The 22,132-nt window shown below is 43.1% G+C and overlaps 1 protein-coding gene across 5 annotated transcripts in view; it reads right to left on the bottom strand.

Moving 5' to 3' along the window:
• Positions 1–21,992, bottom strand: part of Moca-cyp (nuclear cyclophilin protein Moca-cyp) — a 64,487-nt gene extending 42,495 nt beyond the window's left edge. The window contains exons 1-7 of one of the 5 annotated variants that reach the window (XM_065442012.2): positions 21,944–21,992; positions 12,412–12,485; positions 9,681–9,755; positions 9,162–9,269; positions 5,376–5,420; positions 3,066–3,153; positions 2,546–2,575 (exon numbers count right to left, since the gene is read on the bottom strand). In XM_065442012.2, the coding sequence (XP_065298084.1) occupies positions 2,546–2,575; positions 3,066–3,153; positions 5,376–5,420; positions 9,162–9,269; positions 9,681–9,755; positions 12,412–12,478 (413 nt within the window). In that variant the 5' untranslated portion in view covers positions 12,479–12,485; positions 21,944–21,992. Of the gene's footprint in view, positions 1–2,545; positions 2,576–3,065; positions 3,154–5,375; positions 5,421–9,161; positions 9,270–9,680; positions 9,756–12,411; positions 12,486–14,219; positions 14,240–14,477; positions 14,659–14,687; positions 14,807–21,943 lie in introns of those variants that run through there. The other 4 variants (XM_065442010.2, XM_065442013.2, XM_065442011.2 and 1 more) reach the window with 4 other exon arrangements.
• Between the last annotated feature and the right edge of the window lie 140 nt (positions 21,993–22,132).

Genomic DNA, 22,132 nt, shown 5'->3' with positions numbered 1-22,132 from the left:
TGATAATACAACTAAAAACGATATTACAGTATTACCTTTTAAGGGCTAAAACAATAATAATGGGCTCTTAAAGTTCTTAAATTTCAGAGCTGGTCACATCTAGGGATGTAGGTTCATCACTGGTGATGGTTGCACAGGGACTTGTGCCAGATAAATGAGGCACCTTAATGGCCAACAGGATTTATGTGTAGCAGCGACACAACTTCCAAGTTTTTATTAAAGTTTGCAATTCTCAAAGGCCATTACACTCAATATCCATTAAAAATTGTCCATGTGATATGAGCACACAGTCAAATCCCAGCACAACGAAGTCCACTTCAACGAAATTTTCGCCACTACAAAATTTTTTTAATTCCCCATCACTGTCCCATAGAACATTATGCATCAAAATTCCCTCCAAAATGAACTACTTCATGGACACATTCTCACGTAAAGTGTTTAGTACTTTTTACAAAGCAGACACGAGCAAAATTATTTAAATTGCAGCTCATCGAAACCCCGAAGACCGTTTTTCATGTCTTGACAAACCATTGACCTTGATAGCATAAAAAAAACACACAAAGTGGAGCTGCTCGGGCCATGACGCAACGTAAACAAAACAGAAAGCCACCATGCCACGTTGGTGATGGCGATGCAACATGCTCTTGTGGAGGAGCATCCGAGCTCCAAGGAAACGGTTTGGGTCATATTGGTTAAGAAAATGGTGCACATAAATATAACATTCACACAATAATTTTACTTTTATAGTATTTCTAATTATTCATTTTCTGCAAAATATCGTGGAAATGGCTCCGGTGTACAACACCAATTACTATATGAAGTAGTGGTTGTGAGATCAAATCCTGGTAGGCTACGACGAGGCGTTAGGGCGCACATGATTGACAACGAACGATTGCATGCCATTTGGTCATTGTCTCTTGAAGCTGTTGGATTATCAGCTGAAGCATGTCACAGCTGACGAAACGCAAGTTTTTGTCGCTAGAAGAGAAGGCTCTAGTTATTGCCCAGGCTGAAGCTGGAAAGAAAAAGTCAGTCATCACAGAAGAATCTGAAATTCTGGCAAGCTCTCTTTTGACAATATTGAAGAGCAAGGATGCCATATCCAAAGCACTAGCTTCGGGGACGTCAGCAAAGTACAAGGAAGTAACTCAGCCGGTGCACGAGGCCTTAGACAAAGCAGTTTACACCTGGTTCGTGGAGATGCAGGCCAAGAAAGTTGCCCTTAGCGGTGATATTGGGCGGCACAAAGTGCTGGATTATGCCTGCATGATAGGAACAGATGATGTTAAGGCCAGCATAGGTTGGCTGAACAGATTCAAGTCACGCCCCAGCATCATCGGCAAAGTTTTGTGTGGAGAAACTGCTTCGGCGGATGGTGATGGCGCCACTGCGTAGATATTAACTACGTTGCCACGTGGTCACACATTGCACTTTCCGGAAATGTGTCGTTTACGTGTGCTTGCGCTTTGGCATAGGTCAAGTGTCTGCCTCGAGCGATACAGTTGCACTGCCTATGGCAAGGAATGTGAAAAACAAACAGCAGGAAACATTGCACTTTGGAGGCAACACGGAGCTACCTTTTGTCGGTAGTTTTCTCAGAGTCAGCGTCTGTTTTGTGTGCGTCACTCTCATTATACAGTGCTTTGGAAGTGTGTGGAGGCAAAATCTATGGAAAATAGCAACAGCGGGGGCCGGAAGCCAACGGACATTTTCATGGGTAGCTCATATGGTGACAACTTATGAACTAATGGGTTAATTGATGGAACGGTAAATTTGGGGGCTTTCACTATAGTGACTTTTCAGAATAACAAATGATTTACTGCAGTCCTCTTAAGTTCATTATATTGAGATTTCACTGTATGCAGCCTGAACAGCTTCGCTCGTAATTCGTCCCCATATGAATGTTGTTGTCCCAAAAATGTTTGTGTGTTCTTGATCGCGAATGTTGGTGCTGGGAAATCATACATAATGGGATCATGTCAACGAGGATCTACAGTAGTGGAAATTGCAATAAAAGAATTTACCACAAGGGCACAGTTATTACGAAAAAGTTCTATCCTCATAGTAAGAAGCAGTACATTTTACATGCATTTTAAAAAGAGTTCTGAATTCATTTTTAGCATGCAAAGAAGCTGTCAGATACTTCTGGTGACAAGGTTTACAGCTCCTGAGAAGGGCAGATGGGTGGCATCTGTTGGCATGGAGTGAAAGCACGTTCAGTTGTCACAACAACCAGAACTTAGCAACTGCAGCTACCAAGATAATGGCCTGATGATACCATAAATGATGTCAGCATGTGACAAGCTCCAAGTGTTCAGAAGCATCTGCGACATTCCATGGCCAGACGACAAAGCACTGCTTCGACTCCACGTTTCCTGCTCTGTGGTACCCACATTTGTCAAGTACTAAAAGTAAATAAATGCTTGCTTACCAGTTTATGGAAATCCACAGATGAATGCATCATTGCAAATGCCTTTTACTGCAAAACCATAATCCTCGAATTTCATTTAAGTTTTTGACATGATGGGCAGAAAATGAGACTTACCCATCAAGATGAGGTGTTGGCTGTGTTGTTCTGCAAATTAAACAAAAACATACAGTCAGTGCAGAAAAATATTGTTGTACTTGCATAAAATACTTCTAATTATTCTAATGACAACTCAATTAAAAACTTCAAATGACATCGGCCTCAATACTTCTTAGCCCTACATAAGAATGCATTTCCGAGGAACTCCTGCATTTCTGAGCATTTTTGTTCGACAACATGGAATCTTACCGCTCTTAGACAATGAAGCCTTTTAATTTCACAACACAAAATAGAGCTAACGAAGGAGGAAAAAAAAAACAAATGACCTGCACATGATCTGTACTAAATAGCAGATATACTGAGTGAATAAAGAGCGATGGAAATTACAAAGAAAAGGTTCCTGCATTCTGCTTGAAGTACAGTGGTATTTCCATTGGGGCTTTATAACTTTACCTGATTACTTTACTCGAACGATGTTCTTCGAAAGGGTATTTCCCTGTAAAGTGACAACACAAAACACAGCAGTTGGTTAACTCACACGAAGAACTGCGATCCATTAGTGTCCTTGCCCCGGTTGGCCATGGACAGCAGGTATGGCTGATCATGCTTGAGCTCAAAGCTCTCATCTGCGTTGAAAATGACCAGAGAGAATAAGCAGCTGTGTCAACAGAACAGAATTCTAATGTAATAGACTGCAACTTAGTCACCACTTCACCAGCACAGCTGACACCCAAACTGCCATATTCTCTTCAAGGCCAACGGCAACGAAACTTCTCTCTAGCAAAATAAGTCAAAAATGTAATACTGAAGCTAACTTGGCAATGCTGTAAGGCTGGTAATTGTCTAAATTTCTTATAAGCAGCAATTGAATAGCAACTGAGAAGATGACACATGCATCTGTTGGTTAGCAAATATGATGTAAATCCCAGACAATGGTGTCCAAGATGCCACCCAATCTTGGAAGTCATGCCAAGGAACCTTGCTGGTTGTCAATATTCTGGATTATGTGTCATTTATGGCGAACGGTACTAGGAACATTTTAATGCAATAGCATCATAGGCGGACTTAACCCAATTTGAAGGTATCACCGTCTCTGCTAAAAACATGGGCCGATCCCAAAGCCAATGCAGTCTAACATGGTGTCTAAAAGCGCTAGCTGTCACATGTGCTGAGGGAAAGCCTCATGGCACTTTTGTAGAAAAGTGTCTCATTAATTGCTATACCAGAGCCACATGCAAAATACTTTTCTAATTAAACTAAATCTGCAACAGCTTAGCAGAATAAAAGGATTTGGAAATTTCCATACTTCTTTTTTAGACAGCTTGACAGCAAAAGCGTTAATAATTGAAATAGGAACAAAGTCCAGTTTGTTTTCCAGTAACTTGACAAGACCTGTGCTGCTTTAGCAGGAAACCAAAGAGCGATAAAATAAAGGACTGTTATGAACAATGTGCAAGAATGCACAGAAATAATTGAGATGAGTCATCGTCATAAACGGCATTATGCAAATGTTCTCTGTGGCGAAGATTAAGGCCAATTTATGCTCAAGCCGTAAATCAGCGTTTAGTCAAGTGCCAAGACAATTGTTCCACAACACCAATCAAATTAATGATATAAAATGATTCACTACCTTCAATAAGCTTTCAAGAACTAAGATCTGTCCCAGAATCAAGCACAACATTCTTTTAAGCATGCACGACACATTTCATGATGTTAATTATTATAATTATGTTATACATAATGAGAATAACATTTAAATAAAGAAAATATACTCTCACACAGAATTTCCTATTCCAGCAAATGAGCATCCTAATGTTGCAACCATGTACTGTCACACACCTTTATAGCGAAGTGCTTGGGGCCTCCAAAAATCGTTCATCACATAGGTCACTTCGTTGTAAAGATAGTGCTCACAATAGAACCAGGACAGAATTATTCCTTCGATATACAGATCACTTCGCTGTAGAGGTGTTCATTGTAGATCCACTTGACTGGATGCTACATGCACACTTCAGCGGAACACATCTAGTGTGAGTGAGCTCCTTTTAAAGCATTAGCTTTTCTTAGCTTATTCTTCAGTTTCGTGTTGTTGGCATGGTCTGCAGACCTTCTCTCTCATCTCTCAGACCTGCTCCACTCTCCTTTCTCAATGGTGGAAGTGCATGACAGTGCACTTCCACCAATGAAAGAGGAGTGTTCCGTCACGTGGCGCAAATCTTGCGTTTCCTGCAACTCCCAATGGATGGGGTTTCCTTCCACGCATCACGGGCGGCAGAACCCCCATATTGCGGCCGCAGTATCAAGGAAGTTATGCTATGATGTGACCACGCTTTGCCTGTCTTTTTGTGTGTCAGTGACGGGCATTTGCAGTCACATCGCATTAACTGTGGAGTTTTTAACATCATGGCATGTGCCAGTGTACACTTGAAGAGCCAGTGAGCACTTCGAGCATCGAAGAGGAGCGTAGTATTTTGAACCAGAATGCTATAATACATCCTTCAAACTGAAATGTCATTCAGGATGCAGGAACTCCAGACCCTCAAGCAATTCAGCAGGCTTGAGATTGGAAACTAAATCGCCTAGCCTGCACCATGGCTAATGCTTGAACACTCCCTTTACACAATGGCAGCTGTAGCGAGTTTCTTTTACTTTCTTAACTGTTCTCCCCATCCCCATCACCTCTGCCAGACGCTCCTCCACTCATGCAAACCATCAAGAAGCATACTCATTGAATAGCTTCTTTCAGCAGCTGTATTCTAAGCCTGTTAGTGCATGTTCCCTCTATGGCATACAGGCCCGAACAACCCAACTTCAGCTAAACCTTATCAATGAAGAGCATGGAACGCACCTTTGAAAGTCCCACCATAGATGGATTCCCCACCGCTTCCATTACCTGGCAACACCAATAGAGAGAATGACAGGCAAATCATCAGTCAGCACAGCGAATCATAAACAGTGTATGTCCAGAAGTGAAACAAACACTACAGGTTCTCTCTGCATGTTTTCCGAGTTATCCACATATTATTTGTGCCCATGAAAGGCCTGCCGCAACAGGAATCAATTCTGATTTCGTAGTGCAAGAATTGGCAAAGGAGTTGTCGGTTAAGAAGTCTGTAATTCAGTGTGCTTAGCAGCCAACACGACTGAACGTAAGGTTTATTTTCTGCGCTGCCAAGGGAGACAATTTGGCCAGTATAACAGCTTTCAACAGTTTTGTTTTGTGTATCTCAAGGCACATGTGTTTAAAAAATTATAAAGGAGCGAAGTGCTGGGAAGGACCAACAGGGCTCTTGTAGGGCACATTTGACAGGAGATATTGACGCCTCATTAACTCTTTCGTTACCGCGAGAAAATGGTTGTTTCTTATAGGTCTCAGAAAAAAGTTATTTACCACTACAAATAATATTCCAGCACACACTGCAGCATAGCATATCATGCATAATGAAATGCTCTTTCCAAAAACATATGTTGCCAAAAAAAAAATTATAAAGTAAAACAATAATTCTAGACTTATTCTAAACCGCTATTTTTGCCACCAGTTGATCAAAACAATAAAAAAACATGATATCTTCAAAGAAATTGTCACAGATGGGATGGGTTTATTATACAATATGATAGGTGGTTAGCGTAGAGCAAGGGACAGGATAGTCATGCAAGGCCAACTAGCAGCAGCCAGCTCCTCATGCAGAGCTCTACTTTCCCTTCCTTCAGCTGTGTCATGCAGCGTGACAGCTTCGTAGCCCGATAGTGGTACAGTTAAAATCGGGCAACGTGCATGACTTGCGTTTGTGACCGCCGGTTGTGCGAAGTCAGTCTTGTGATGACCTATGTCACGTCACTCAAGCGTTTCAGTATGACGTATGGGCCAGTGTACCATGACAGAAATTTTATGTACAGCCCCTTTTCCTGTAACGGTGTCCAAAGCCAAACAAAGTCCCCTGGAGCAAATGTGACGAGCATATGTCGAGCGTCATAATGAGCCTTGGTACAATCTTGAGAGGAGAGAGTCCGGAGGTGGGCCAGTCGACCGGCTTCTTCGGCACAACATAAAGTCTGGCCTATGGAAGAGCCATCATGTGGAGAGCATTGAAGGATAGTGTCGATAAAGCTTTGGGGGTTGCGCGCATAAAGAAGAAAGAAAGGTGCATAACCTGTGACTTCATGCTTGGCAGTATTGTAAGCGTATGTAACAAATGGTAAAAAAGAATCCCAATTTTTGTGATTTGTGGAGACATACATGGCAAGCATGTTGGTCAGGGTACGATTCATGGGCTCAGTGAGGCCATTTGTTTGTGGGCGGTAAGGGGTCGAGTGCCAGTAATCACATCTACAAAGACATAGTAGTTCTTTAACGTCCGCAGTAAACTGCTGTCCATGATCACTAATCACAACGCGTGGAGCACCGTGGTGGAGCATCATGGAGTATAGCAGGAAAGATGACATGTCAGCTGCTGTGGTTGAAGCAAGTGCCACCGTCTCAGTATAGCGGGTCAAATAGTCTACACACACAATAATCCAGCGACGTCCAGTAGTAGACTTGGGGAAGGGACCCAGCAAGTCGAGACCAACTTTTTCAAATGGCACGGTCGAGGGCTTAACTGGCTGCAGGGTACCCGTAGAAGGCGTTAACTGCTTATGTCGTTGGCAAACTGCACAGCTGGAAACCTGCTGCTTTGCTGTCTTTCAGAACTTGGGCCATCCAAGGAAAGCAAAGGTGGCCAGACGTGATGTCATCGTGCATAGCCTGAAGGATCATAGCTCTCAATGTTTGGGAAACCACGAGGAGAAGTGGAGCGCCGTGAGCAGAATAATGCATCTTATACAATAAACCATCAACAATTTAATGAAGGTGAGCCCCATGCTGGTGACCAAGCGGCGTCAAGAATAGGTCTAATGGAAGGGTCACGCGTTTGCTCACGCTTGAAGGCGGTCGCATCAGGAAACTGTTCAGAGATAGTGAGGAGGTATTCATCTAAGTCATTGTCCGTATCTCGCATGCTTGCTGACCGAAGGCGAGATAAACAGTCAGCATCAGTGTGACAGCGACCACTCTCGTACGTGATGAAACAGTTGTATTCTTGAAGCCGTAATGACTACCGAGCCAATCGGCTAGATGGATCGCATAGTCCAACCAACCAACAAAGAGAATGGTGGTTTGTTACTATCGTGAAGTGGTGGCCATACAAGTATGGTCAAAACTTGTGAGTGGCGAAGACTACCGCGAGGCATTCCAATATGGTTACGGTATAATTCCGCTCAGCCTTGTTAAGAGTATGGCTTGCGTAGGCGATGACTTGTTGGTGGCCACCATGTATATGTATGAGTACTGCTCCGTCGCCTAGACCACTAGCATCGGTATGAAGCTCAGTTGGGGCCTCAGGATAAAAGTGGCACAAAATTTGAGCTGCGGTGAGCAGAAATTTTAGTTGATGGAATGCAGACTCACACTCAGTAGTCCATATAAACGATGTGTCCTTGTGAAGGAGTGCCATGAGCAGCTGAAATAGGCGTGCAAAGTCCTTAATAAAACGGCGTAAGTACGAACATAATTCCAGGAAACTGCAAAGGTCTTTCGCCGTCTCCAGCTAGTGGAAGCCACGAACGGCTGCAAGCTTCTGCGGGTCTGGACGGATGCTTTCTTTGTCAACGAGGAAACCCAAAGCAAGTGTTTGATGCTCACTAAAATGGCACTATTTGGAGTTTAATATCAGTCCAGCTTGCCGTATGCAGTCAAGAACAACTTCCAGTCGTTGGTTGTGCTCGTGAAATGTCTTGCCGTACAAGGTTGTCCAGGTAACACATGCATATTTCCCACTGAAGTGCGCACAGAATCATGTCCATAAATCGTTCGAATGTTGCCAGAGCATTACACAAACCAAAAGGCATTATGATAAACTTGAAGAGTCCATCAGGCGTCATGAAGACAGTCTTCTCCTTGTCTGGGTATACCCGAGTGCAGATCGACAGAGAATTACGAGGCAGAATGTAAACAGTCAATGGCATCATCTATACGTGGGAGAGGATACACATCCTTCTTTGTCACTGCGTTTAAGCACATGTAGGCAGCACAGAATCACCATGAGTCATCTTTCTTCTTGAGCAATATAATTGGAGCTGCCCACGGTATGACAATATAAATATCAAAGAAAATTCAGAATATACATTTCAAAGATAAATAAACTAGGAATAGTGTCTGAAAAATGAAATTCTCAGTACACCGCCATTCACAAGCAAATGAACAACTGTAAGCTGTTTTGACGCCACTAGTAACAGCAATATTTTTCTCAGCGCAGTCACCAACAAGGGCATTGCAAGCGTGATGACATGTATAGTGCCATTTTCAGGAGTCCAGTGTTTTGCACTAACCTAATGCCTATTAGTGCACCTTGCATAAACCAAAGAACAAAAATGCAAAGCTCAGACACACGTGACTGCACATTCTATCAAATATGTGTATGTCACTAGGCATGTGAAGGCTTTATTAATCCATCTTGAAGGCACACTTGCATTGTTCATCCTCCAGCTACTGACAAAAGAAAGAGAGAGAAGAACTGCTAGCATTATATTTACAACAACTGTTCAGAGTCACGTCAGGTACTTAACAAAAAGGCAAAAAGAAGACAGTGTTGCTTACCAACAGAGAAGTCTCCCCCCTGGATCATAAAGCTGCGAATGACACGGTGAAACTTTGCACCTTTGTAGTGGAGTGGCTTGCCCGTTGTCTTGCCTATGCCACATTCTCCTGAAGAATGAAATTAAAGAAAAGCTAGTCAGTAACTACTAGGTATAAGGTAACAGAAGTTAAACTGCAGGTGGTGTCTTCACAGCAGACACTGTTGTCAAACACTTGCTTATTGAGGGTCACTAGTAGCAGGGTGCATTCTGAGCTAGGTACAGAGCCTGTGTCCAGATTTCCAAAAGGCACACTCACTGGCAGAGGGCTTAGCCAAAAATAAAAAATAAACAGAAAACAAGTGCTAATTTCAATATGGCTTAAACAAGCTCGATTTGACACCCTTCATTAAGGTGTACACTACATAAAGTCTATATATTGTGCTCAATTAACTTGTGAAACATCATCCAACCTTTGTACATAGCTCTACAAGTTTATATAAATTCAAAAATAAGCTTAGCATAGTAAATGTATACAAACCTGTGCAAAGGGCCCGGAAGTTCTCACATGTGATAGGGCAGACGTCTGCAAACAGTTCAAAAACAATCCTTCCCGCTGCAACAGAGAGAAAAGAAAACTATTACAGAGCCCTTAGTATTACTCACGCATATGTGAGGCATATGTCCAAAGCGAACATACAGACTCCAATTTACATGGCAACATAGCTTAAGGTAAGCCTACAGTATATTTAAGGTATTACCACATGCCAAAATGTTTGTGCCAAAAACGTTAATTTTTAATCACATACAGCACAACATAACATGACAGGAAACATTTGGTTAATGTATGCAAAGAAATATAAAACTTCCCCGGGACCTACTACTACACAGCATGACATCATGCATGTTCAAATTTCACGTTTGAATTTGTGCACCAGGCATAGTTATTGGTTCAGAGCTCTCTTCATACTGCACACAATGATGCCATCAGGAGAAAAGGTTTGTGAACAATGGCAGCCATCAAAATAACTTAATTTTCTTCTGGCATTACCAAACAGGATATGCGTTTCATTGGTTGAACATCAGCCTGTACACTGCACCACTCGATTTTAAGTGCATGCGTAGGCTGCGAAAAAAAAGTGATCTGTGGCAGTCATGGTCTTCAGACTTTTGCTTCCGCATGTACACCCTCAGTGAAAAATGTAGTCATGTTTTATGACCTAGGATAAGCTTAAGCCATGCAGCGGTGCTGTGCTTAAGCTTCCTCTCCAACACTCAAGCTTTCTGAAAAAAAATGAACACTAGCCATCACCTTCAGAAAGTAGAGTAGGAACCTGTTACAGCAAACCACTCGAGACCAAACTAAATGCTTATCGCACTGAGAAGTGATCAACAGTGGAGTAGCAGAGGAACTTGGACAAACTGGTGTACGTTCATACTTGATGCAACAGTACTAACAAAGACAAGGACAACAAAATTAAGGTATGTTCACACACAAGCACTGCGTGAATCTGCCTTAATTTCCTTGATCACGCCTTCGTCAAGTTTCAATGGTGGATGAACAAGGGAAGTCACTGGAGACAATGTTTCAATAAATACTTGTCTTTACCAGGGCAGCAACTACTTTTCTTGGTAGAATTTATACAGCTCACTCTTCCCCACCCCCAATGGGGGAGGAAGACAAGAGGGTGTGTACAGTAGGGTGAGGAAACACAAAGATAGTTAAAAAGACGAAGTGTTACAATTTAGGCAGCGCTAAGTTGGAATACAGCCGTTGCATCAGGAAAACCAAGTTGGAGATGCAGAACCCCACAAAAAGCCAATAAAGAATAGGCACGGTCACCCTGCTTTCCCAAGCATAAACTAGAGACATTGTGAAAGCACCAGCACTAGACTGTCTAGAACTAGCAAAGGGTATTAAAGACCAACTACTACGAAAGTTTGGACACCATAAAGCCTAGTTTCTGATGTAGGTATAGAGCAGCCTCCTTGCAAAATTTTCAGTTTGAAATGAGTGGAGTCGATGCGTCATGAAAAGAGATGCCTTTGGTACCAAAACCGAAAGAAAGCAAAACATCCCAGAATTACCGCTTGCCAAAAATAACCCAAAGCCAGAATGTACAAAACTAGTGTGACTTTTATGTATGACCCCCCAAGATTAGGCAGTGGCTGTGGCACGATGAAAATCTAGAAAGCGATGTGCAGGGATCTGCATCACATCTGCTAACCACCAGGTGCAAGCATCTGTTTGCACCTGGTCCTGCGGCATTACCTAGATTGCTTCAGTAGTGCATAATAGTCATTTATATCCAATTCAGCCAAAGTACCATATAGACTCGAGTAAGGGCCGCACATATTTTCAAAATTTTGATGAGGTGCGGCCCCTACACGGGACTGAAACATTTTAGTTGTGACAGTCCCAACTTTTTAGTCAGGAATGAAACTTTTAAGTCAAAAGGGTGTCGGCGCAGCCGGCGACTCGTGCACACCCCGGATCCATTGCATCAGAGACCAACACACAGCTTTCGCCATCTAGTAGCAGCATGCGGAAATGAGCAGCGCATGCGTTGGGGGTGCAGCCCTTGCGCAAGTCTATACAGTAATGTTTCATTGCAGTTGGCCTTTTAATGCCCATCCTACCAAGTGATGCAGCAAGTCAAAATACTGAACTGGAATTCCGGAAATAGTGAGCACCAACGCTGATTGAGCACCAGCAGAAATATGTCAATAAGTTCATAACTTGAATTCTCCAAACTTAGACTCTGTTTGACTCTATAATGGCATCATCTTATATTTTACAAAAGCAATTAATCTAATCCTCAGAACCAAGATACAAAGCAATTAATGTACTGTGCGCTACATGCTTTAACACCCCAGACCGTATCCTGTATTATCTTTTTTTTTATTTTATTATCTTTGGCAAATGAGTTCTCCAGAAGCCCGCAAGGTGGAGGAAAGTTCATGAAAGGGAAAAATTGTCATCCACCCAACTGCAGCACAAAGCTTCAGAGGAAACCTATACTGTTTTCCTTTGTATTTTTGTGCTACAGTCGGGTGGAAGACAATTTTTCTCTTTTGTGTTCTATTAACTTTGTTTCACCCATTTCACCAATGGCCAATTTAAGTGATGGGGTTTCCATTATTACCCCCAATATTCTATTTTTAGATGCTACTGATTCATTTAAAATTGTTTTTCTGCTACTCTGGTCCCCTGAAACCCATCTGTAACAACCCAAGAAGCGACTTCCCGGGCCCAAACCACTGTGACTTACCAGACTCGTCCCCGATCTGCACATCAAAGAAGCACCGAGGGTTGTATCGTTTTTTCTCTATGGTCATCTTTCATCTGCACGAAATCACAATGCACTGTTGCAGACACTGGCTTTGGCAAAGACTCACAATGCAAGGCCTCACAAAGCCAACAAAAGTTATAACCATTTAGTATAACACTAGTTTTCTTGAAATGCTGGTCAGATAATTGAGCTCTGTTTGCATTTTTTATTTTATACCCATTTCTTTTTTGCCTCACACACACACCTCTTCCATTTTCCTCGTGTAAAGCAGCAGCAAATGAATGTCTCTAGGTAAAATAAAGCCAACGTGACAATGAAGGGAATGGGCTGAGACATAACGTAATATATTTTACATAAAATTTACATATTTATTCTCTCCAAGTATGTTTAAACTATACTTGGCATACCTGTGCACACAACTATTGATGTGACCTGCCATGTGCTCTTACTGCTCTTTCCAAAGCCATTCAAACAACCAAGCTTAAAGGAGTACTGGCGCAAAAATTAAAAATGCACACCAAGTGCACTGCCTCCAATATACAATGACCATGCAACTGTAAGCTACCAAACCAGCCAAAACTGTGCATATCTTGATTTGTGCACATCTCTTGCAAGGCAACCTGCTCTCTCCTCATGTTCTGTTAAGCCCTGAACTGACTCAACTGTCAGCATCATGGTCATGGTGTGTTTCTGTGTGTGCATATATCAGTGGTGTCAGGTGTCAAGAGACTACCACATCAGATTTCAGTGGCATGAATAGTCTTCTTTTTAACGACCAAAGCTGCACTGCCCTTCGCTTGCACTTTAAACTTGTCGCTTTAAAAGGTGACATAATTATATGTTGCGCTCTTGAGGAAGTAAGCCTCTATAGTATAATTACTGGGTCGAAGCTATCTAATAAATAAAAACAAGACAAACACTTTATGTAAGTCCTCCTTTAAGCAATTCACAGTATACTGATGTAAAAATGCCAAGAAGCAAAACATGGGTTGTTCAAACTGGCGTACACTGCTCAGTACTCAATGTAAAATTCACTGAACAAAACTGTTAGTCTGTGGAAGCGCTGCTTCTAGAAAACAGCTTTCACTGATAGGCTGCACAGCATGCAATTATTGTTTTGTAAGCACAGTTAAATATTTGTATGCGTACGACCTTAACCTTTTGGCATTGCAGTTATATCAAAACCGTATCATTAGTGATATGTTCCAAGTTCATTATTCACTGAATACCATGTTCACATGTGTGCAGAAATGTCTTCCGCGACTTAATAACTCAAAAAGAAGCTGCGCCGCGTGCAATGCGGCACCGTAAGTTAAGTCTGAATGCGAGATTGCCCTCGTTCCGGCCACACACATAAAATGTCGCACACGCAACAGCAAGCGCGCTAGCGTCATTTGTGTACGGTATGTATGATCGCAACGGCTTGTTGCCGCTGGCTGTTACACTTCTTAAGCATGTAACAGCGCACACACTATGTATAAGTTTAGCTGTGAGCACAACGCCCACTCTCAAAAATTAACGCGTGCACTCAACACAGCAATCGAAATGAGAAATAGACGGGCAGTTTTGTGTTGTTCGCCTCAATATCTTAAACAAACAGACAACATATCTGGCAGGGCCAGACGCAACACGCTGTCGAATTCCGTGCCTAGCGCGGAAAACAGTACGCAACCAAGCTATGACGTCGTCCGTTTTGAAACGATCGCGCGCGTTCTCAAAGGGCGAAGAACTTTAATGAAGCTTGCAAGCAAAGACCAAAAGTAACTGAAACGCTAAGGTGACAATACCGGATGGCGAGAACCCAACAGGAACTCAGAAAATCCGGTGCAGCCTCACGAGCAAAATATTGAAAGCATTGATTTCATCACGTCGGAAGCGACTACCCGGCGTCCGAGCCAACGCTAGTCTGCTTATATGCTTCGTTTGCAGACAATGAAAACAAATCTAAGTTACCGATCGCGCGTATTCAGTTTGTACAAACTTCGGACAGTATTTTGCGATGATATATACAGCGCTTTCCGCATTATATACACAGGTAAAAATACCGAGCGCCCGAGCATGGTTCGCTGCCATGTTGGAAAAATCGTAGCTATCACCGGCGAGACATCAAAAATTCGTGTTTTCAAAGGCTATGAAACAGCCGTTAGGTTTGCCTCTCTAATCATACAATTCTGTACATTCTTAGTGTAAAGAAAATAACTGTTTCCTATGAAGCTGAAGTCACCGACAATTTGTAAACAGCGAAGAAACCTTACCCAGCATCGGTAAACTCCAAAAACTGAATGCTCGGCGATGTCCTTTGTTGCCAACGGCAAATGCGATGTTGTGAATTTACCGTCAACATATGTTCACATTTTCATAAAATAATGTTCCTTCTTTTGTTAAGTGTGTATTTTTACCTGAATAGTTTGTTACGTTTACGATCAGTTCTGGTTTTAGGTAATGTCATTGCCAAAGCTGGTTCAAGTGGCGCGGAACTTGAATGTTGGGCAAGGCGTTGCAAGTGTGTCGAGCGTGAAGAAAAGTGAAGACCTTGTCGAAAAATAGGAAAACATTTTTACTGGCCCAGCCGGCATAGAAAAATGATCTCCAGTGCCGACATGATATAATTATGATGGCGTCGACAACTAAACATACCGCTTTATTATTTTAAAGTCTCTTTATTTCTTGCTGTTTATGCTATTCTGACTACACTTTACGTGCTATTTGATTTATGATAGGTTTCATACATAACATATCTTCGCTTACACACACACACACACACACACACACACACACACACACACACACACACACACACACACACATATATATATATATATATATATATATATATATATATATATATATATATATATATATATATATATATATATATATATATATATATATATATATATATATATATACTTGAGTGGTGCTACAAGGTAAACAGAACAAGTATTTAATTTCGACAGTTTCGATCGGTGGACCGATCTTCGTCAGGGTTTACCCTGACGAAGATCGGTCCACCGATCGAAACTGTCGAAATTAAATACTTGTTCTGTTTACCTTGTAGCACCACTCAAGTTTTTTACGTTTGAAAGGTAGCCTGAAGAAACCCTCTTTGCCTACTACATATATATATATATATATATATATATATATATATATATATATATATATATATATATATATATATATATATATGTGGAGAAGATATGCGGTCAATGGGCTAGTTATTTGAAGAAATAATGGAACAAGGGAGGCGTTGTGAGAAACGAAAACTGGAAGACAAGTTTATTTGCCTCAACAATTTTGAGAGTGGAACTCTCTCCATCAGGGCAATTTCAAAGTTTGTGTGGTCTTTCGTCGTGGTAGCATGGTGTCTGAGCGGCGGCGACTCCTCTCATCATCGAGCACATCTGAAGGAGAGGGTGATCCGCCACCCGGCGACTACGAAAACCTTGACTTTAACGGTAACATTTCTATGCAAATAATGGGAGGGTCTACCTTTACTAGTACAAATGTGAATAACGCCCACCATTCGTTAAAACAGCGCTCGTCCGTGTCGTTTCTCCCTGCTTGTCCCCGTGAAAACCACGCTGTTCTGTTTCAAATATGCCCACCATTCGCCATAAAGACGCGTAAACGCGCAAAATAGAAAGGAAATAAAGTGTATCTCACAGATAAGCCTGTGAGATACACCTCTCCTTTAATTGGCAAACAAGGAACTACGTCAAATGGAGTCACGTAAAAAAGAAGCGCAGGAAGAACACTGCCAAGCGTAGGCGCCGACTACGGGGGGGGGGGGGGGGGGGGGGGGGGCTCCGGGGCTCGAGCCCCCTGCGAAGTTACCGGCGATGCCAAAGTCTCACCCCTCCTCCCCCCCCCCCCCCCCCCCCCCCACCTAACGTGTAATCGCCAGTTTTGTCACCCTCATCATTTGAGGATTCTTTCCACTTGCCTCGGCCTTCTCACTTAAAATTTTATTGTGGCTATAGCTTACTGCTTCATTGTTGGCGCGGACGTGCAAGGATTTTAATTCATACTTTGCTTTATTTCAGCAAATCCTGACAATATGAGAACAAGCGCATTAGAAGGACCATCGGCGACTGCCTCATCCGTATACTTTCTCACTTCAACATTGTTTTAATTTTCCGCTGTAAACACTATGCACATACACAATATATTTAAATGTATACTCAGGACAAGGTTTACTATATTTTTTAAAGAGAATGAGGTAGCCAATTAAAAATTATTTCTAAAGGTATGGATAGCTTGGGCTTAGAGAATGAATATGTTGCAATATGTTCACCACGCTTCAAAATGCTTTGGGACTTTACTCACCCCTTCGGCACAGTCTTTTATCAATGGTGCGTGAAATGCATGTGAATGATATGTGTGTCTCAGTATCGCTTCTCTTTGCAGTAAGCAAAGCTAACGACTCATTAAAAACCCTTCTAATAATTTGCAGCATTTATTAGGAATGGGAACATCGTCACTTGCATGCAGAGGTCATAAATATATACAGGGTGTCCCAAAAACTATCATGCACCAAGATTTCAAAAAAAAAGTCACTGCGTTACTCAAAGAAGACGTAGTGCATATTGTTTCCAGTACAATGGAGTAGCTGCCAGTAATTTTTTCGTTACTGAGATTTATTTAGGTAATTGTAATTACCTAACTCGAGACGTACTGTTATAACTATCAAAGTGTCAATGAGGCATTTGTAGGCATAGCCAAGGGACATATAATTTTGGTAGTTTTAGCGACGTACCAATAGCGTACTAATATTTTTCCGACGGATAAATAAGCACTGCGAAATATGGAGAATACCACGTGGCTGCGCTCCCTTTCGCTTTATAAAGCAGTACCCTTGAACAGGCTCCTTTTGAGTTAGCCAGAACGAAATGAAGGAAATAAATAAAAAATCATCGCCTATAAGCACTCCGTACGGTTAACCAGCGAAGCTGGAACGTGCGGTCCCGGGGTTTATCACTGACTTAATCCCGACGGCTCATTAAACGACGACTTGGTAAGCTGCCGGATCCTCGGCACGCAGTTGCTGCTTGCGCTCGGCTGCACGAGCCTATTCCTGTGCCCGAGCTGCAGCATCGGCACGGTTTAGACGAATTCGTTCCCGGTTCTGCTCGCGGCGTTGCTGATCGAAAGCTGCTGGCTCCTCAGGAGTATAGTATGACGCGTGGCCTACCCATTTCGGAGCTGGAGTGCGCGCCCGCTCGGCTGCGACGGAGAGCAACGACGTCACTGCTGGTGCAGCCAATCGCACGAGATAAATATCATTTCAACTGCAGGCTATACATTTAAATTTAATAAAAATTTATTACCCCTGTGCTTTCCCTGGCTTCATTCTCTGCTTATAATGGTAACTAAAAAAAAAATGAGCCTCTTGGCTAGTTTCCTCATTCTTCTCGCTCGATGAGCGCATCGATTCAGTAAATTCCCGAGGTCCCCAGCAGGTCCGTTCGACTGTCTTTCACAGTGCAAAAAAGGAAGTTACACATGCCCCTGGAGCGAGTCCTGCTCGATTGTCTTGTTACCGCCTTCGATCGAGCCGCACCTCACGCTCACCAGCCGAACGAGCAGGCATCGCAACGCACATCTCGCAAGGAGGGTCGCCCGTAGCTTACTTCTGAGTAAACAAGTGGCTGCTGAATGACACAGCGCAAGCAGCTCGCGTCACGGAAATTCCACCCGAGTGCTTCCTCCCGCAATTGCGCCATTTTCTTAGTTTATGGCTCCATGGCCTCAAGACAAAGACTGTCATCGCTTTCTATAGCGATACAGGACGTGTTGCACTAGAAAACAGATGGAACCTATAACACAGCCGCGTCATTGAAAAAAGAAAAAGCCCGAAAAGCAAGGAGGCAAGGCAGGAAGAGTGGAAACAGCTGCCACAATTGCTCTCGTCAATGTCAATTACATTACGCCGGCTCTTATATGTGAGCTGCACTTTTTTCGCAACGTGGGGTACACGTTTTTCTCATTTCTTTCTAGTTTGACAAGAGACTCAAGCTACAGAGCTGGCCATGGAGCTAGGATTTCGGTGCGCGTTTAGACCAGATTGTACACCCTATAAATTTGAACTAGCGATCTCTGGCGTCAGGCACGGGCGTATAGCAGCAACCAGTATGCATGACGTGGTATGAGCCACGCTGTTTTACAGTGACGTCGTGCTCCAGAGGCAAACGAAATCGGTTTACTCCATCTTCCCCCCAAGCCCCTCCCCTAACTTACTTAATGTTGTTATTCAATAAATGATGAAAAAAAGGAAAGCAGACCATTCAGATACATTTATATATGCAAAACCAATTGCCTACACCTAAAATTTCTTTGTTAAATATGAGAGAGTAACGCAACATCTTCAATGATCTGCGTGTCAGTGAAAAAAGAGGGTGCTCCGTGACAATATAAATAACATCCAGCGGCTATGGGCAAATCATCAAAAGCTGAAGAAAAGAAAGTCGCTTATTCCTATGGCGGGATTCATAATTGAATCAGAACGACTCCCATGCTAAATTCTTAAATTTTATCTGACATCATTCATTCAGCTATTGAAATTCTTCAATTAAGAAAATTATGAGGTTTTACGTGTCAAAACCACTTTCTGATTGTGAGGCACGCCGCAGTGGGGGACTGCGGAAATTCGGACCACCTGGGTTTCTTTATCATCAGCATCATCGTCAGCCTCGCTACACCCGCTGGAGGACAAAGGCCTCTCCCATACTTCTCCAAATACCCCGGTCATGCGCTAATTGTGGCCATGTTGTCCCTGAAAACTTCTTAATCTCATCAGCCCACCTAACTTTCTGCCGCCCCCTGCTACGCTTCCCTTCCCTTGGAATCCAGTCCGTGACCCTTAATGACCATCGGTTATCTTCCCTCCTCATTACATGTCCTGCCCATGCCCATTTCTTTTTCTTGATTTCAACTAAGATGTCATTAACTCGCGTTTTTTCCCTCACCCAATCTGCTCTTTTCTTATCCCTTAACGTTACACCTATCATTCTTCTTTCCATAGCTCGTTGCGTCGTCCTCAATTTGAGTAGAACCCTTTTCGTAAGCCTCCAGGTTTCTGCCCCGTAGGTGAGTACTGGTAAGACACAGCTATTATACACTTTCCTCTTGAGGGCTAGTAGCAACCTGCTTTTCATGATCTGAGAATGCCTGCAAAAAGCACCCCTGCCCATTCTTATTCTTCTGATTATTTCAGTCTCATGATCCGGATCCGCGGTCACTACCTGCAATAAGTAGATGTATTCCCTTACCACTTCCAGTGCCTCGCTACCTATTGTAAACTGCTGTTCTCTTCTGAGACTGTTAAACATTAGTTTTCTGCAGATTAATTTTTAGACCCACCCTTCTGCTTTGCCTGCCCAGGTCAGCGAGCATGCATTGCAATTGGTCCCCTGAGTTACTAAGCAAGGCAATATCATCAGCGAATCGCAAGTTACTAAGGTAATCTGCATTAGCACTTATCCCCAATTCTTCCCTATCCAGGCCTCTGAATGCCTCCTGTAAACACGCTGTGAATAGCCTTGGAGAGATCGTATCTCCCTGCCTGACGCCCTTCTTTATTGGGATTTTGTTGCTTTCTTTATGGAGGACTACGGTGGCTGTGGAGCCGCTATAGATATCTTTCAGTATTTTTACATACGGCTCGTCTACACCCTGATTCCGCAGCGCCTGCATGACTGCTGAGGTTTCGACTGAATCAAACGCTTTCTCGTAATCAGTGAAATCTATATATAATGGTTGGTTATATAAGGGTTTCTTTAACGTGCACCTAAATATAAGTACACGGGTATTTTCGCCTTTCGCCCCCATCGAAATGCGGCAACCGCGGATTTTTTTTTTTCAGTAGTGCTTCTTTTTAGATTCGTTTAGCCTTTTTTTTATTAAGTCCCCTGATTCTTAGCCAATCCCCCATAGTGGGTTATGAACCTCTATGGTTCACAGCATAACTATGGTTCATACCATGTGTATGTGCAAGTGCGCTATAGATTCGTGTTCTCTCTCTCTCTCTATCTATCTCTCTTTCACTCCCCATAACCACTATAGTGGTTATGGGAAACCACTATGGTGGGTTCATGCCGTAATGATACAAGGGCCAGCGGTGCCTTGAAATAGCTGCCCCACCACAAGTCGTTGCGCCGTTTTAAGGGCAACGAAGTCTTTTCTGCATATAAACTTTCGTTCTTCTACCGATGCAGATAGTGCGTCGTCTTTTGTCACTGGCACTAATTATACTCAACAAAGCTGCAGAGCAGCGATTCGTGGCACCACACTGCGCAAACAAATAACGCTTGTGCAGAAACTCGATGAAGGTGTGCTGCTAGTATGAAGTAGTTACCACGTTGTAGGATGCAATGACGCCCTAGTACAATGTTACACTGCCTTATAGGCTTTTATTTTTCTTCAGTAACCTAGATCGCGGCACGTGACATTGCCGCATTTCGCCGTCGTAGTGGTCAAGAAACCGAATTCGGAGCTCCTGCGTTCCAGCTTACAGCTGCTGCAGGTACATTCACACTGCACAGCGCGTTGTTCGTTCACCCGGTTCAAAGGGGAATACTGGCGGATAGAGTCGCGCTGCAGCGGCATACGGCGTGTACTGAGAAAGCGCTTAACGGAAGAGAAAAATAATTTGACCTTTGTTATTATTTGCAACACCAATAAATAAGCCTCTCTTGCTGTGAGAAGAGGCTCGACCAGCCAGAGAGGAGGCTATAGAACGAGAGACTGGTGGCGACGCCGCCTTGAAGTTCTCGCACCAGCTCGTCGTCTCGTAATACATTTCGACGGCGTCTGCTGCGGTTTAGTTGGTTGTTTAATAGGCAAAGATGGACTGCATGTTATTCTAAAAGAGCCAAAGACTGAATTTATAGCAAGTGCACAGAACAGTTACTCAGCCACAATCGCCAAAACACGAAAATATACATTAATATCCGTGACGTTTCAGTGACGTACACCGGCGCTGGGGTATCACGCGAAAACAAAAACAAAAATAGATATGAGGTTGAACAGTGCGAATAAAACAAGAACACGAAGAAACAAAAAGCACAAACAAGCGCTGTGGTCCAACTCAGATCTAAATACGAACCAACTAGCCCTCATCAGGATCTTACTAATCCAAAAAGATTGACATTGAGTTCCATGTTTTCTCTTATAATCGACCGCTTACGGTGCAATTTTCGAAAACAGAGTTTTGAAAGAATATCTAGTCGAGCTAAACTGCTTTAGCGTTTCTATTTAGTGTCCCTTTAACACTAAGTGTCAAGCCGTAGTCGCGAGAGGAAGCGCAATACGAGTCACACGGCGCACTTTCGATCGCGATCGAATCCGACCGGGATCGAATTTCTCGGTTGCTATTGGCTCCCTTGCGCAAGATGTGGGAGGGAGCAAATCGCGGCCGAGAATTCAGATCCTGATCGGGCTCGATCACGATTGAAAGTGCGTCACGCGACACCGGTATAACACGTGAGAATATCGGGGGAATGACACTTACCAGATATGGGAAATTGACTGCTCGAAGTTCGCGTGACGCTTCCTTCTAGCATTGGCCCCGCCATAGTGGGTGCCAGCTCCTCAGCACGCGTGTGATGATTCGCGGCCGTGTGCAGCGTTGTTGTTGTTGACGACGACGAAGACGACGAAGACGACGACGACGATGATGATGATGATGACGAGGAGGAGG

Source organism: Dermacentor albipictus, chromosome 4 (genome assembly GCF_038994185.2).
Source record: "Dermacentor albipictus isolate Rhodes 1998 colony chromosome 4, USDA_Dalb.pri_finalv2, whole genome shotgun sequence".
NCBI lineage: Eukaryota > Metazoa > Arthropoda > Arachnida > Ixodida > Ixodidae > Dermacentor > Dermacentor albipictus.
This window is presented reverse-complemented; position numbering and strand designations above follow the sequence as displayed.